The sequence below is a fragment of the Fukomys damarensis genome, unplaced genomic scaffold (genome assembly GCF_012274545.1).
Source record: "Fukomys damarensis isolate Sample0158 unplaced genomic scaffold, DMR_v1.0_HiC HiC_scaffold_19, whole genome shotgun sequence".
NCBI lineage: Eukaryota > Metazoa > Chordata > Mammalia > Rodentia > Bathyergidae > Fukomys > Fukomys damarensis.
Window position 1 is genome coordinate 8,455,363 of NW_022900931.1, and position 14,142 is coordinate 8,469,504.

General features: G+C 55.4%; 1 protein-coding gene across 1 annotated transcript in view; it reads left to right on the top strand.

Annotated features, from left to right (window-relative positions):
• Positions 1–14,136, top strand: part of Cbx7 (chromobox 7) — a 61,517-nt gene extending 47,381 nt beyond the window's left edge. The window contains exons 2-7 of the mRNA XM_010613967.1: positions 3–65; positions 2,061–2,104; positions 8,786–8,851; positions 10,722–10,788; positions 12,959–13,310; positions 13,618–14,136. Of these exons, the coding sequence (XP_010612269.1) occupies positions 3–65; positions 2,061–2,104; positions 8,786–8,851; positions 10,722–10,788; positions 12,959–13,310; positions 13,618–13,775 (750 nt within the window). The 3' untranslated portion in view covers positions 13,776–14,136. The remainder of the gene's footprint in view (positions 1–2; positions 66–2,060; positions 2,105–8,785; positions 8,852–10,721; positions 10,789–12,958; positions 13,311–13,617) is intronic.
• The last annotated feature ends 6 nt before the right edge of the window (positions 14,137–14,142 follow it).

Here is a 14,142-nt window from a genome sequence, read left to right on the forward strand (position 1 = left end):
AGCTGTCAGCCATTGGGGAGCAGGTGTTCGCAGTGGAGAGCATCCGGAAGAAGCGCGTGCGGAAGGTGAGGCTGCCCGTGGCTGCTCCTGGGACCTCGGAGGGTTGCCTCCGGTCCCCAGCATCGCCCCCTCCGGGCCGGGGACCGGGGAAAGTGCGGCGGGGGCCCAGGCAGTCCTGAGATGCTGGCCAGTCTCCTCAGCCCGTGCCTCAGTTTCCCTGCTACGGTGTAGGGCGAGTAGAATCAAAGTTGTGGCCTCGAGATGCTGGGGGCAGCTGAGCCCCCCTGAGCCGAAGATAAAGATCAGCCTGGGGAGAGGGGGGATGCTGAGTGCCATCCTGCCTTATCCCCTTTTCATTCAGAATATGGGGAGACCTGAGGCCGGAGTTGAAACAACTTGCCTAGTGCTGTAGTGTCGGGGATGGGTCTCGAACTCCGGGAAGTCCAGACTCTTAGTATTAAGTCCTTTGAAGTTGGAGGAGCTTTGGAAAAGTCTCCCACTGTTACTGAAATCTTCATGTCGGACTTTGAACTGCCGCTCTGAAGCCCTATTGGGGCGTCCTCGGAGCTCCTCCTCCTCTGCCTCTGCCTTCCAAACGTACACCCTGCAATTTGAAAAGGCGGTCGTTGCGCTGGGCTCAGGACCGCGCCTCTGTGGACATCCAGACTTGGTCGTCTGCACATGCACATGTCTGCCCAGAGGTCTCAACCCAAGCTGGGGCTTTGGAGCTGGGGACCTCCAGGAAATGTTCCTCCGGGGTCCTCTTCCCGCCTCTCCAGCAGCCGCTGGGGAGGCTCGTGGAGGTCAACTCCTCCCATTTATCAGAGGCAAAAACTTGAGGCCCGGGCAGATGACCCGCCCAAGGGCCCATGGCAAATTAGAATTGGAGGTAGAGCACGTGCTCAGGTTGACCGGTCTGGAGCCCACCTTTCCACGGACAAAACCCAGCCCTGGCGTCTTGAGCCAACGGTCAGCCTCTTTCCTTCCACCAACTCCACTTGAGGTTCCATTATCTCTTCTGTCTGGGGCTACCTCTCCTCCCCCCTCCACAGGTTTTCTCAGCTGAAAAAAAGGTTAATTTATGCTGTACAGCCCAGTGTATCCCAGGAAGTACAGCCTGAAACAGGTGCGGCGATTGTCTCTTCTGTAGCGGGCTGGAGGGCTGGTGGGAGAGAGTGAGAACAGCACCCTTCAGCCAGGCACTGCAAACCTCCCTGGGTATCTGCCGTGTCCAGGCACCATTGTAAGCCTTCCTTCCCTCCGAGAGCTGGTGTTCAGGCTGGAAAGGTGCAGGATGAATAAGGAAGTAAATACAGATGCCTTTGGCTGGGCTGTGAGCTTTGCACAAAGAACTGACAAGTGCCAGGGACGAGCGGCATTGGAAGGGTGGCCAAGGGTGGGCTCTTTGAGAAGGTGCTGTGTCTAAGTTTCTCCCACTAAAAGGGGTGCAACACACTGTAAAGATCCCCATCCCTTGGCAAGAAAGGGGATGATGGCTGTTTCCTAAAGGCTGAAGAGAGGATTGCACTTCCTGAGAGTGGAGCCTGGGAGTCTTCTCTAGGGTCCTGCCAGGGTCTTTTGTAACTAGAGTCCTAGGCCAGAGGTAGCCTCTCCCAGCAGCTGGCTGATAGGGCTAGAGCCCCCCCTAACCCCGCACCCCGGGGAGGAATGGGCTACCCCTTGAAACCTTCTGATCTACAAAGAGGCATGGTATTGGCACCGAGATGCTCATCATTGTGGGTGTCATCTTGCACACATGGCCCCATGTGGCCTCAGTTTCCCCATGTGTGACGGGAGCTCTTGAGTTGGGGCCCCAGGAGTTTTGGGGGTCCAAGGCATTCTTGTGCTGTAGTGGAGAGGGGAAACTGGGTGGTCAGGTAGCAGCCAGTGTTCGGGCTCTCTGGGTTGCCAGGGATCTGGTGAGGGGTCCCTGGGGTGTGTGTTTTCGTGAGGGACACCTGTTTGCAGGAGGATTTGGGACTGAGGTCCTTTCAACCTTCAGTGGGAGTGGCCATGGGGGCAAGTGCATGCCTTACCACATCCATTTCTTTCTCTTCCAGGGCAAAGTGGAGTATCTGGTAAAGTGGAAAGGATGGCCCCCCAAGTAAGCTCTTTTGTGTCTGTCTGTCTGTCCATCCCTCCACCTGCTTTTTCGCCCCTGACTCTGCCTAGCTTTTAGCTCCATCTGCTTTTGTAATTGGACAGCCAGCTCTTAAATCATCAGCTTCCCTGCTGCTATCAGGCTGGCACACAAGAGGGTTAAGGCGGGTGTCCAGCTTCTCCCCTCCCTGGCCCCCAGAGTTGAGCTCTGTGCCCTCCTCTCCCCTCCCCTCCCTCTGAGGGCTCAGCACTTGGCTGCAGAGATGCTGGCCAGGCCCAGGGGCCCCAGTTCAGCAGGGACAGCACAGGGAGGGCAAAGCCAGAGGTCTTTGGATGGCACTTTCCAAAGGTTTCCAGCCCTTGTGAGGTGGGCATGATCCAGAGCGCACAAGATGAGGAAACGTGCTCAGAGAGGGTGAGTAGCTTGCCTTAGGTCACACAGCATATAAAGACAGAGTTAGAACTTGAAGTAGGTCTTCCTATTTTCAAATCTTTCCAGTACCTCACCCAAAGGTGGGTCTAAGACCTCACCCAGCTGCTGGCCTCTCCTGCTGAGGGCCAAACAGAAGGCTTCCCAGCACAAAGTTGTTAGGGTGGGAAGAGCTAGTTGGAGCCTCCCCATTGGTCTGTAGGCACCCTGACCCAGGCTTTCCTAGAAACTGGCTGTCAAGCCCCTCTGCCCCAGGGGATGTGATCTGCTTTCTGTTCTGCTAGGCAATGGGGGCTGACCTAGGTCCTGTAGGGAGTAAGCGCCGGTTAAGACAAGCTACTGTACCTCAGCTTCTCTCTCTGCTAAATGGGTTTAGTGGTCCAGGCCTGTGTTTTTCACCTGAGCACATTTTCAGGGTGCCCTGCAGCATCCTAGGTTGGTGGTCAGCTGGTGGCAGCAGGTGCTCGTCCCTCCCTTCACCCTTGGGGCTAAGGAGGACCCCTCCTCACTGGTCACAGGTGCACTTCTGAGCTGTGAAGGGGGACAGGCAGAGCCTAGGCGGCAGATGAAGCCTGACCCCTGTTTGTCCTGCGCCTGTGGCCGTGGTCATCAGCTGGTTGACATCCAGCTGTGCTGCCTGCTGTTTCTCTCTTCTGCAGACTCCATCTTTTTAAAGGGTTCCTTCTCTATAAAGAAAGGCCCCTAATAGTAAACACTTCCTTTTCTCGCATTTGCTCTTTCAAAAACATGAACACCTCTGCCTGGTGGAACATCAGGAGGTGGGAGGCCACCCCGAGAGCAGGGGCTCTTGCTGCTTCTGTCCAGTGCTCTGGCCTTGGCCTGCTTGTTATGCCCCATCACCTGCTTGTTTCTTAACACAGAGGCCATCACATCGACCTTCATGACTGCTTCTTGGGACCCCCAGTTGGGTTCTGGAATCTGAAAGCCCCACTTAACAGATGACCTGGGACACCTACGTGCCTTCTATTGCTACCCCCCACTTGGTCCTGGATTCCAGGCCAGGCTGCCCATTAAAAGCTGGAGCCCTTGAACAGGCCCCCAAGCAGGGCTGGTCTCTCCTTCCAGGCCTTTAATTGCAATTGTAAAGTCTCCTTGGCTGGGATGGTCCAAGGATTAGATGATGGATATGCCTTGCAGACCCTGTACTGTAATAAACATTCACAGTGAGCACAAAGTTAGATAAGTAGGCCTCAAAGAGTTGTTTTGTTTTCATTTGCTCCACTCAGAAAAGGGACCTAGGGGAATTCCATGCCAAACAGCTCAAAATAGCCTTAGACTAAAACCCTCATTTAGATCAGTCTTCTTACTTTTAAAATGGGGAAACTGAGGCCCAGAGACAGGAGGTCATTAAAAGAATATAACTACAGGCTGGCTGGGTGTGGTGTGATACAAGCCGGTAATTAGGGCAGGCAGGAGCAGGAGGATTGCCACAGGTTCCAGGCCAGCCTGGGGTACATAAGAGACCCTGCCTCCAAAAAAACTGGGTGTGTGACACATGGCTGTAATCACAACAGTCTGGGAGGCTGAGGCAGAAGGATAGCAAGTTTGAGCTTACCTGAGCAATTAAGTGACTTAGTGAAACCCTTTCTCAAAATGAAAGCTAAAAACCGAGCTGGAGGTGTAGCTCAGTGCAAAAAAAAAAAAAAAAAAAAAAAAAAAACGTGCCAACCTGTGCAGCTTCTTGCTGTCTGTGACCCTGCATGTGAGGCAGGAGAGCAAGAGCCCCTAGCTCCAACTGCAGTGCCCCCCTCCATGGGAGGGGAGGCTGAGAAAGGGGGTGGGGGTTGGGCAGGTTGTTTCCACCGGCTTGGGGTCCTTGGCTGGGTTTGTGGGCTCTCCTGGGGGAGGGATTCTCTTGCTCAGTCCCTTCTCACCCTTGGGCAGGGAAGCTTCTGTTACTAATCTCAGTGATTTAAATGCACATCACTCCAGGCCAGGACCCTGCGGAGCCTTTCTGTGCCTTGCCTGTTTTCTCTCTCCAACAACAGTCAAGTGCCTGTCCTCTTCCCCAGCAGGGGTGGCTCTTTTTCCTTCTGGAAGGCACAGCAGGTGGGGCAGGGCTGGGGGACGGGGCAGAGGATGTGAATTGTCAGTAACAGGTGCTCTCTGCACCCCAGGTACCCAACTCTCATTTCAACCTGCCCAGGACCCTGCTGCTCCCACATCCTGGATGACTTCCTTTCTCACTGGGGAGGGATTGGCTCCATGGAGCTTTAGTAATGATATTCATGCAAAAAGCAATAACTGAGCTGCTAATGAATAAGCCCCCATTTTGAGGCTGGTATCAGTTCATTAATTGCTGCATAGTGAGTGACCCATTTTACAGAGGAAAGAAACCTGAGGCACAGAAGAGTTCTTGCCCAGGGTCACAGGGCTGGGAAAAGCTGACTTGCAGCCTGCCTGACCCCAAGGCTTGTGGATCTGTCTCCTGCGATGTAGAGCCAGCTCCACCAAAGATCACCAGGAGTCTCTTGCCTGTTGGCCTTTTAGCTAGGTCAGTAGGACAAACTCAGGCTTTGGGGACAACCTTGCCTTTATGTAGATACATCAGCTCTGTGACCCAAGGCAAAACCCTCAACCTCTCTGTGCCTCGCTTCCTCTTCTGTGAAATGAGGCCCGACTGGGCCCTGCTGAAAGGCTTAGTGTCATTAACGTCTGCCAGGGACAGGGTAGGAGTGTCTTTCTTCTGTAAGGGTGGGCTTGGACAGCAGCCGCAGCGCTGTGGGTCCTGTCCTGGCAACTTCTGCGCACTCTAGCTTTCTGGAATAAGCTTATTAATGCTTATTTGCTTTCCTCAGATATCACATTGATAAGTGCGTTGGGTGACAACATTTAATTATCAGCCCAACCCCAAGCGAAGGGATTATTGGGAGTCCAGCATTAGCATGAGGCCACAGAGGGAGGGCATCACTTGCCCAACGCTGAATTCCAGAAGTCTGAGCCCAAGCCTCTCACTGTGCTTCTCATTTGGGGCAGTTTACATTGTGGAGGGGATGCCTAGCACGGTTCTGTGGTTCCCCCTGCCCTAGGGACCCCTGTATCACAGCTGGCAGCACACCCCTTTCAATCCTCAGAAAAGCTGGCCTGACCCTCCCTCCAAATTCTGTCCCCAGCCACAGCCGCCTAAAGCTTGGTGGGGCGCGGCGCTCCAGCAGCTTGTTTACTGTGCTGGGGGCGGGCCGGGCGGTCACGTGGCCGTGTTTATCTCAGCAGCGCGCACCCGTCTGCCTCGCCCCCATTGGCTGGCCGGGTGTCACTGGCGCGCCTGCCCCGCCCCCAGACGTGCGCGCGCACTTGGCCGCCCCGCTGTAGTAGAGGCTAAAAGGGGTGGGGCTGGGCAAGTGAAGTCCTCCGCTCTTTCACCAGTGTGGGGCGCTAGTTCCCGCACAGCCCGCGCCCTGATCTTCCAGCGGACTGTGCTGGCCCCGAGTATACCCAAGGCGCTCTGGCTCGAGCGGATTGTGCTTGCACCCCGCTTTTTTGGCAAAGTGAGATCCCCACGCTGCGGTCTCCGGAGTCCCTCACTGTGTATCCGCTGGGGCCCGTTGTAACCTGGGGCCTGGGGGCGGGGTTGGGTAGGCTCGGAAGTTTGTGCAAAGCCTGCCGCGCCCTACCCAGCACCAAAGAGGACCTGGCGGGGCTACCGCGGCAGAGCCAGGCCAGAAACGATCCGCCTCTTAAATCTAGCCACCCCTTCTGTATGCTCACTGTTTGCTAGGTCCGGCCCTGGGTCAGACAAGGGCCCCTGTCCCAGGGATGTCACAGCCGGTGGGGAGCTGGCCCTAGTGACTTGCGAGGGCCTGGAAGGTGGCCCAATGTAGAACTGAGGTCGACACGGACTGGCTGCTTAACCGGCTTGGTGATCTTGGGCAAGCTACTTTACTGTGTGCCTCAGTTTTTCACCTGTAAAGTGGGTCATAGTGTAAGAACCTGCTTTAGTGGAGGTGGAGCATTATGGAGGAGGAGGAGTTCCTGAAGGTAGCAGTGCTTCTGTTGTTACTGGGGAGGTGGTAGTTATTCTTAAAATGAAGAAATCGGGGTCCAGAGATGGGGAGGGACTTGTCAGGAATCGCACAACAGCTACATCAGCGAGGAAAGTGCTGGTGGTGGGGCGCAGGGGAAGGTGGGTAGGAAAGAGAGGAGCAGACAGTACAGACATCAGGACAACGAGAGGTACCTGCGACTCACCAGAGAGACAGGATTGAGGATAGCCAGCCTTTATCTGGGGGAGGAAAGCCCAATCTCCACTCTCCTGCAGTGGATCAGATTGTTGGGCTTCTTGAGTTGTTTCATTTTCTGCTTTTTTGCAGCGGTGAGCTAAACTGAAGAAGAGGGTGCCCCCCTGCCTCCTGAGCACCTGGGCAGGCCCTGCACTGGCTCTGGGGGGGGATTCCTGGGCCAGGCACCAGCTGGATTCATAGATAGCTAGGATTTGGTCCTGCTGGGAGGGTGGCAGCTTGGAAGGATGTCAGGTAGAGCTACCAGAAGCTAACTGTTGCAGCATGGCCTGGAGCTACCTGCAGGGGGAGGGTACCAGCAGGAGAGCAGGAGGGAGGCAGGCAGGCAGAAGACAGGATTCCCAGCTGGCGTTCACCATGGGAGGGGCCTGGGGCTGTGCACGCAAGGAGAGGGGCAGTCCTTATTGCTGACCCTGCACAGGTCTGACATCAGGCCGGGAGCTGTTAGCCCAAGAGGGAAGGAAAGCCCGCTGGTGTGGTTGCGCACACTTTGTTTGTTTTGTTTTGTTGATACTGGGAATTGAACTCTGGTGCCTGTGCTTGCAAGGCAGGTGGTGGAACCACTGAGCCAAATCCCTGGCCCTGTGCACACTTTTAATTCCATCACTCTGAGAGGCTGAGTCAGGAAGATTGAAACCCAGAGCCCAACCTAGGGAATTTAGTGATTTATTGAGATCCTGTCTCAAAGGCAAAGGGCTGGGATGTAGCTAAGTGTGATGAAGGCCTTGGGTTCAATCCCTAGACTGCAAAGTAAGGTGGTGATGCGGAGCATTCTGTACTTAGGGAGCTTGCTGCTCTGCACTGTTCTGGTGTTAAAGGTCATGAAGGTGTCCCAGGAGGCTTAAGGTAGAGGTCTTTGCTCAACTGACTAGAAGGCAGCGCTGGCCTGGCCCCTTTCTGCTTCCTGATGCCTCTCTATTACCAGTCATCTGCCTTCTACCCCAGCAGGGCCTCAGGCTGGGGTTGTAGCACATGGCTTTGCTTTGGTTTATATCCACATGTGTTATAGGTGTATTGTGTGTGTGTATGTTACATGTGTACACTGTACATTCATATACACATACATTAAATTTAAAAGTTTTTTGGGGGGTGGAGTACTGGGGATCAAACTCAGGACCTTGCACTTGCAAGGCAGGTGCAGTGCCATTGAGCTAAATCCCTGGCCCCATAAATTTAAAAAGTTTTAATACTTGTATCTATTTGTGATTAGTGATATGGGTTTTCCCTCTATGGAAATCATAAAGCTTGCTTATGTAATGGAATTGTTTAAACAGAAAAATTGAGCTGCTTTAAGGAGGTGGGGGCTGGTAAAGGAGGCTGTGGCACAGCTCTGCACCTGCTGTGCTCCCTGCCAGGCCAGCCCCACCTCAGGGTGTTCTGTGGTCCCGGGAGTTGCTTGCTGTGGGAGTGCTGCACAATTGGACACTAGAGATCTACCAGACACCTACTGTGTGCCAGTCCCCATGGCTCAGACGTGCCCAGGTGGGAGGGGCTGGCTTCCAATAGAGGAGGTCTTGCTGGGGCAGGGGCTGAAGGTTAGGGGAAGACCTGCCTACCTGGCAAACAGCAGGAAATAGAGTGCTCCTGCTCCACAGCGCAGTGCACCCACTTAGATCACACGTTTATTCAGCACCAGTGTCCTTCATAGATGGGGATTCTGAGGCGTGGAGCTGTTGAGTAAATGGTTCAGGGTTGCCCAGAGCTGGGATTTGAACCCAGGTAGTATGACTCCAGAGCCCCTGCTCTGTCCACACTGCCTCAGGCGAGTGTGAGTCTGATTAGGTATAGGACCCAGGTAGATTGGACCGTGGTGTGAATGAGTGGAGGTCTGGTAACCTTGTAGCCCCGGGAAGGCCAGGTCAGGTCAGCTCCTCAGAGCAGTTAAGTCACGCCTTACCAGGCCGGACAAAGGCTTGGTGACAGTTGGCCCTGGGAGAGCATCGGGCTCCCTGACCTGGGGTCGGGGGCAGCACTCACCTCTCACTCCTCTCTCCAGGTACAGCACATGGGAACCAGAAGAGCATATCCTGGACCCCCGCCTCGTCATGGCCTACGAGGAAAAGTAAGGTGTCCTCGTTCTGAAGTGTCATAGCTGGCTTCTGGCATGGCCATGGGCAGGGCCTGTGGGGGTGACAGGGATGCCTAATAGGCAGTCTGACCTGGTTTGGAACCTATGACAGTGGTGAGCACTGAAGATCCTGGTCCCTTTCCAGCTTCCTGTCGGCCCCTTTTCCCTGCCTAGCCCCATTTCTCTGTTGTTCCCCCAGGCCCGGGCAGAGGTTCAGTTCTGGTGAAGGGTATGAAGATGGTTCCCAGAGTGCCCTGTGTGCAAAGTGGTAGTGGGTCAAAGATTGTCACACTAGAGGAGAGACTGATGACGTCACCAGGTGCCAGAGGGGCAGTGGGCTTCAGGCTACACTCTGAACTCTGGGTTGTCCCATTGCCAGCTCCCCGTGAGTGGCCCAGGGCAGAGTCCGTCCCCTCCAGCCAGCACACTGTCCCTTCTGCCCGTCCTCACTGCCCCAGGCCAGCAGCCCAAGTCCCACCTCCACCTGGCCACCACCCCATGTAGTATGGGCCTCATCGCAGAATTGTTTCTCTCCAGTCCTTTCTGGGCTTCTCATTTGATGGAGGAGGACACTGAGTCTCCGAGAAATTGAACCTCAAAGCAGTGGGAACCAGCTCAGCTTGGGGTGGGCGCTGTGCCCACTGCCCTTACTGTTCCTCCCCTGGAGGGTTCCTGCTGCCTCAAAGGGCAGCTTTTCTTTGTTCTTTCCTTGAACACGTCACGATAAGCTGTAATTCATGTCTTTGCTGAGCAGCTTGAACCACCAGTGATACACGCATGACTGTTCCATTGGGTGGCATTTTTTAAGTAAAAAGACTGATGAAAGTGATTGTATCCATTCGTACTACCAGAAGTACAAGCTGCCCGATGGGATAATCACGCATGTGCCCTCAGTGGTTCACGTTGTGGGAATATGTTAATGATCAGGGTGTCCCTGCCCCACAGCTTCTCCCTGCTTCCCCGGGTGTTGGTGGGGCCCTGGTCCTTAGAAGCACTGTGGCACTGGGAGAATTCGGTGGACTGTGTTGGCATGTGGCAAGGAATGCAGTGGGAAGGTGTCAGCACTGGGCTTCTGCAAGGTGCTCTTCCTGCCACCCAGGACGTGATGTCCCACAGGGAGTGGCAGCTCCTGCCTGGAGGTCAGATATTGTAATGTGGGATTCATTGCTTTATCCTGTCCTGAGATCACCCAACCAGGAAGGGACAGGGTGACCTCCTGGCCCTGCATACTTTGCCTGGCTGCAGGTGTGAAGTGAGCCAGGAAGTGGAACTCCCATGCCATGTGGCCCCATGGTGTAGAATCTTGGTGTGTTGTGTGTGTTGTGGGCTCTGTAAACATCCTCATGTTGTGCCCTGTGAGTTTGTGTTTGCTCCTGTGACAGTGGTACCCAGGATAGGTTGGGCATCTGTGGTGCACTTGGGCGGGCTCTCCTTCCTCTCTCCATGTTCCTGCAGGACTGGGTTCCTGCAGGTCCTGGGTGAGGGGCGTGGCAGAGGGGCTTGCCATCTTCAACTCCCTGGGGACATTGAGGACATGTTGGGTTGATAGGCTGTCCTGTGACTAGAGAGTGGAGCTGCAAGTTTGGGGTCCCCAGTAGCAAGTGGAGCAGATCCCTTGCATGGCTCCAGAGCTCTGTCAGGACTCACACATTTCCGGGTCCGTGAGTCACACATGCCAGGTGGGAAGTCCAAGTCCTGGAGGTTGAGCACTTAACCCCACTATTCTGGCCCAAAGGCAAAGACAAGGGGTGGTTGGTGGGGGTGTCCCCATCTCAAGATAGTGGAAGGGGGTGAAGTGGACACCTTGGTCCCCTTTAGATGTCACCAGTGTTTCCTTTTCTTCTGCCACCTGCTTTGCACCCAGGGAGGAGAGAGACCGAGCATCCGGGTATAGGAAGAGAGGCCCGAAACCCAAACGGCTTCTGCTGCAGGTAACTGCTGCCTTGGGGCCTCCACCCTCTTCCTGCCCAGTCCCAGCCCACGTGCCCCTGCCTTGGCTACTTGAACCCTCCACTTGCCCTTTTCTAGCACTTCTAGGGTGCTGTGGGGGTTCTTGAGGGGTGCATCTCCTTGGAGGGGGTTGAGAAGACTAGAATGCGGCACACAGCCTGGGTAGGGAGTACCCTGGCAGGAGGCAGGGCAGGCACATGGCCAGCACAGTTGTAGGTTTTCTGAAAGCCTAGACTCTTGTAAATAAGCCTTTTTGATGCAGAGAATCCCCAAACACAAAATTGTAATATTTGAGAACCTTAGAAACATAATAAACTTTAGAATTGAGGAAGCATGGGCAACTGGAATTTTAGGGGCTGTGATCAGAGAGGCTCTTAGCCTCCTGGAACAGACTTGGAGTAATTGACTCCTAGAAGCATGGCATTTTTGGGAAAAACCTCTAGGGCCTCCTTTCCCAGTCCTTGGTGAGGTAGGAGTCTGTGACATCCTGGGCACCTGTGTCTTAGGTCTTGGGGGCAAGAAGAGCATTCAGAATTTGAAGCGGTGAAGTGAGTTATGTGATTCTGGGCTTATGCCTGGAGTGTTGTCATCGATAAGAGGTGCCCTAATTTAATAAGGCCAAACTGGGTATGAGGGGCCCAAATATGAGGATATTTGGTCCAGATGCAGTGTGGCCACTCCCGGTCCTAGGTCCCCTGAGGCTTTCTTGGCCTCCCTCCAGCTGGTGTGATCCATGAGGTTTGGTGTGAACTGCGTCCTAGGAAGGGACATAACATTTGCCAGACGTCCGCAATGTTGAACACATTTCATGCACACAGCAAACCTGCTGGGTAGATTTATTAGTTACCTACTGCTGTGTAACAAGTTGCCCCCAACTCAGCATTTTAAAGCTGTGAACGTTTACCGTATGACATGGTTTCAGTGGGTCAGGACTTTAGAAAGACTGATTCTTTAGTGGTCTAGTTCCAGTTGCAGGTGCTAGGATCGTTGAGGGACTAGGGTCATCTGAAGCCTGAGGCTGGAGGGTTGACTGCCCAGGTGGCCCCTCACATGCCCAGCAAGTCAGTGTTGGGTGTGATAGGCCGGGTCCTGCCGTGTGGACCTCTCCATGGGGTGGCGTGGATGTCCTCAGGGCGTGGCCACTTAATTCCCTGCTGTGTCGTCCGAGAGTATGGGAGAAGGCAGTATCCTTAGCACCTGGTCCCAAAAGCCATATCCTGAGTCTCCCCTGTGGGAAGGACCTGCAGGTGGCCATCTGCAGGCTTTCCTCTGTGCAGCTGATGAAGTAGCTGTGGGCCAGGGAAGCCAGAGTTTCCTCTAGGTTAGAGCCAAGCTTTGACTGGGGCTCCCGCCTGTGCTGATGACATGGTGAAGGACCGAGAAGGATGCCTCGCGGGTGGTTGGAGGACTGAGTGGGGCTGCCTCCGCTTGAGAGGTGCGCGGCCCATAGGGCCCACCACAGAGCCTGCTGTCCCGCAAGCTCTTGGCCCCTGGGGACAGGTGGCAGTGACAGTACTGTCACAGAGCAGATCTCCCCATGCCTTGGCACCAAGGATCTTCCTCAGGGTCGGGTTGGTTCTCCCCAAAGTCAGTAGGACAGATGTGCATCATGCTGTGCCTGGAGTGCCCACCGAAGGTGAGGTTGCTTGGCCGGGCCCTGGTCGGGCCTATTCCTGCAGGTGCTGTACTGCGTAATGCTGAGTTCCCTGGGCCAACTGCCCCCAGAACTTCAGTGCCAGCTTTGCCTAGCCTAGGGAGCTGCCTTTTTAGCTTCGGAGATACCTTGGGAAGACATGCTTTCCTATAGGATGAAGAGTAACTCCTTTAATTTGTCTACTTTATAAGTCCAGATTTTTTTCTTTTTTTTGGTGGAGCTGGGAATCGAGCCCAGGCACTTACTCATGCTAGGCAAGTGCTGTCCCACTGAGCCATGCTGCAGCCCTCCGTCAGGTTTCCAGTTGGAAAACTCTGGTGTGCTCCTCGGTGTGTATCTGAGGAATGATGCTGGAGTCCTGGCCCCCATCCCTGGGGCAGGAGACTATGGGTCCAGCCTGGCCTGGGTGGGCTGGGGAGCTGCTGCTGTGGCGGGAGGAACAGCACGAGCAAAGTGGGAGGGCAGGCTGACCTGCCGTGCCCTGGCTTCCCTCGCAGCGGCTGTACAGCATGGACCTGCGCAGCTCCCACAAGGCCGAGGGCAAGGAGAAGCTCTGCTTCTCCCTGACGTGCCCACTCGGCAGCGGGAGGCCTGAGGGGGTGGTCAAGGCGGGGGCATCTGAGCTGGTGGACAAGGGCCCCTTGGTCCCCACCCTGCCCTTCCCGCTCTGCAAGCCGCACAAGGCCCACAAGTACCTGCGGCTCTCACGCAAGAAGTTCCCGCCCCGCGGGTCCCACCTGGAGAGTCACAGCCATCCACGGGAGCTCTCCCTGCAGGAGCCACCGGCCACAGAGGTTCTGCAGGCAGCCGGCGAGTGGGAGTCCACGGAGCAGCCCCCCGAAGAGGAGGGTAAGGCAGCCCGGCCCCAAGGCCTCAGAAACAGGCCCACTGACCCATGTCCGGAGGATCTAGACAGCCACACGGCGGGGGAATGGTCAGGACCAATCCTGCCTGACCCCCTGCTGCAGAACAGCTCCATCCAGCCAGGGAAGATTCACGTGGTGCCCCTCCTGGTGTCCGCCTTGAGCTGGTCCTGAGCTGGCCGGGGACACAATGTTGGGGTGGGGGTTGTTCTGCATGCTGCCACCGCTCCCACCTGTCTGCCAGTTGTCAACCTATCCCTGTCCCTGTCCCTGTCTTTGTCCTGTGGCTACAGCAGACGCAGACTTGGCCAATGGGCCCCCTCCCTGGATACCCACGCTCCCCTCAAGTGAGGTGACTGTGACTGACATCACCGCCAACTCCATCACCGTCACCTTCCGTGAGGCCCAGGCAGCCGAGGGCTTCTTCCGAGATCGCAGCGGGAAGCTCTGAGCCTTAGTGGCCTCTGTCCTTAAACTGTTTTGGGGGCTTGGGGTGGGCAACTCCAGAGATGGGGATGGGTTGGGGTTCCTATTCTATTTAAAAAACTCCGGAGCAGAAGGGGGGAAGACCCCACCACCCTCCTGTCACCCTGCCTTGCTCTGATCTGCAAGGGACATTTACAGCCGGCCTTCTGGGCGGGACTGGGAGGCCAGCGCTGCTCTGGTAACCAAGTCGTCTCCTCGAGGATGGGGATGCCGGTCTCAAAGCAGCTGATTCTGGGAGTCCGGGGTGTCCAGAGCTCTGCCTGGAGCAGTGACCCAGGCTGCTCCCCCCGCCACACTTTTTTTTTTTTTTTTTTTTTTTTTTTTTTTTTTTT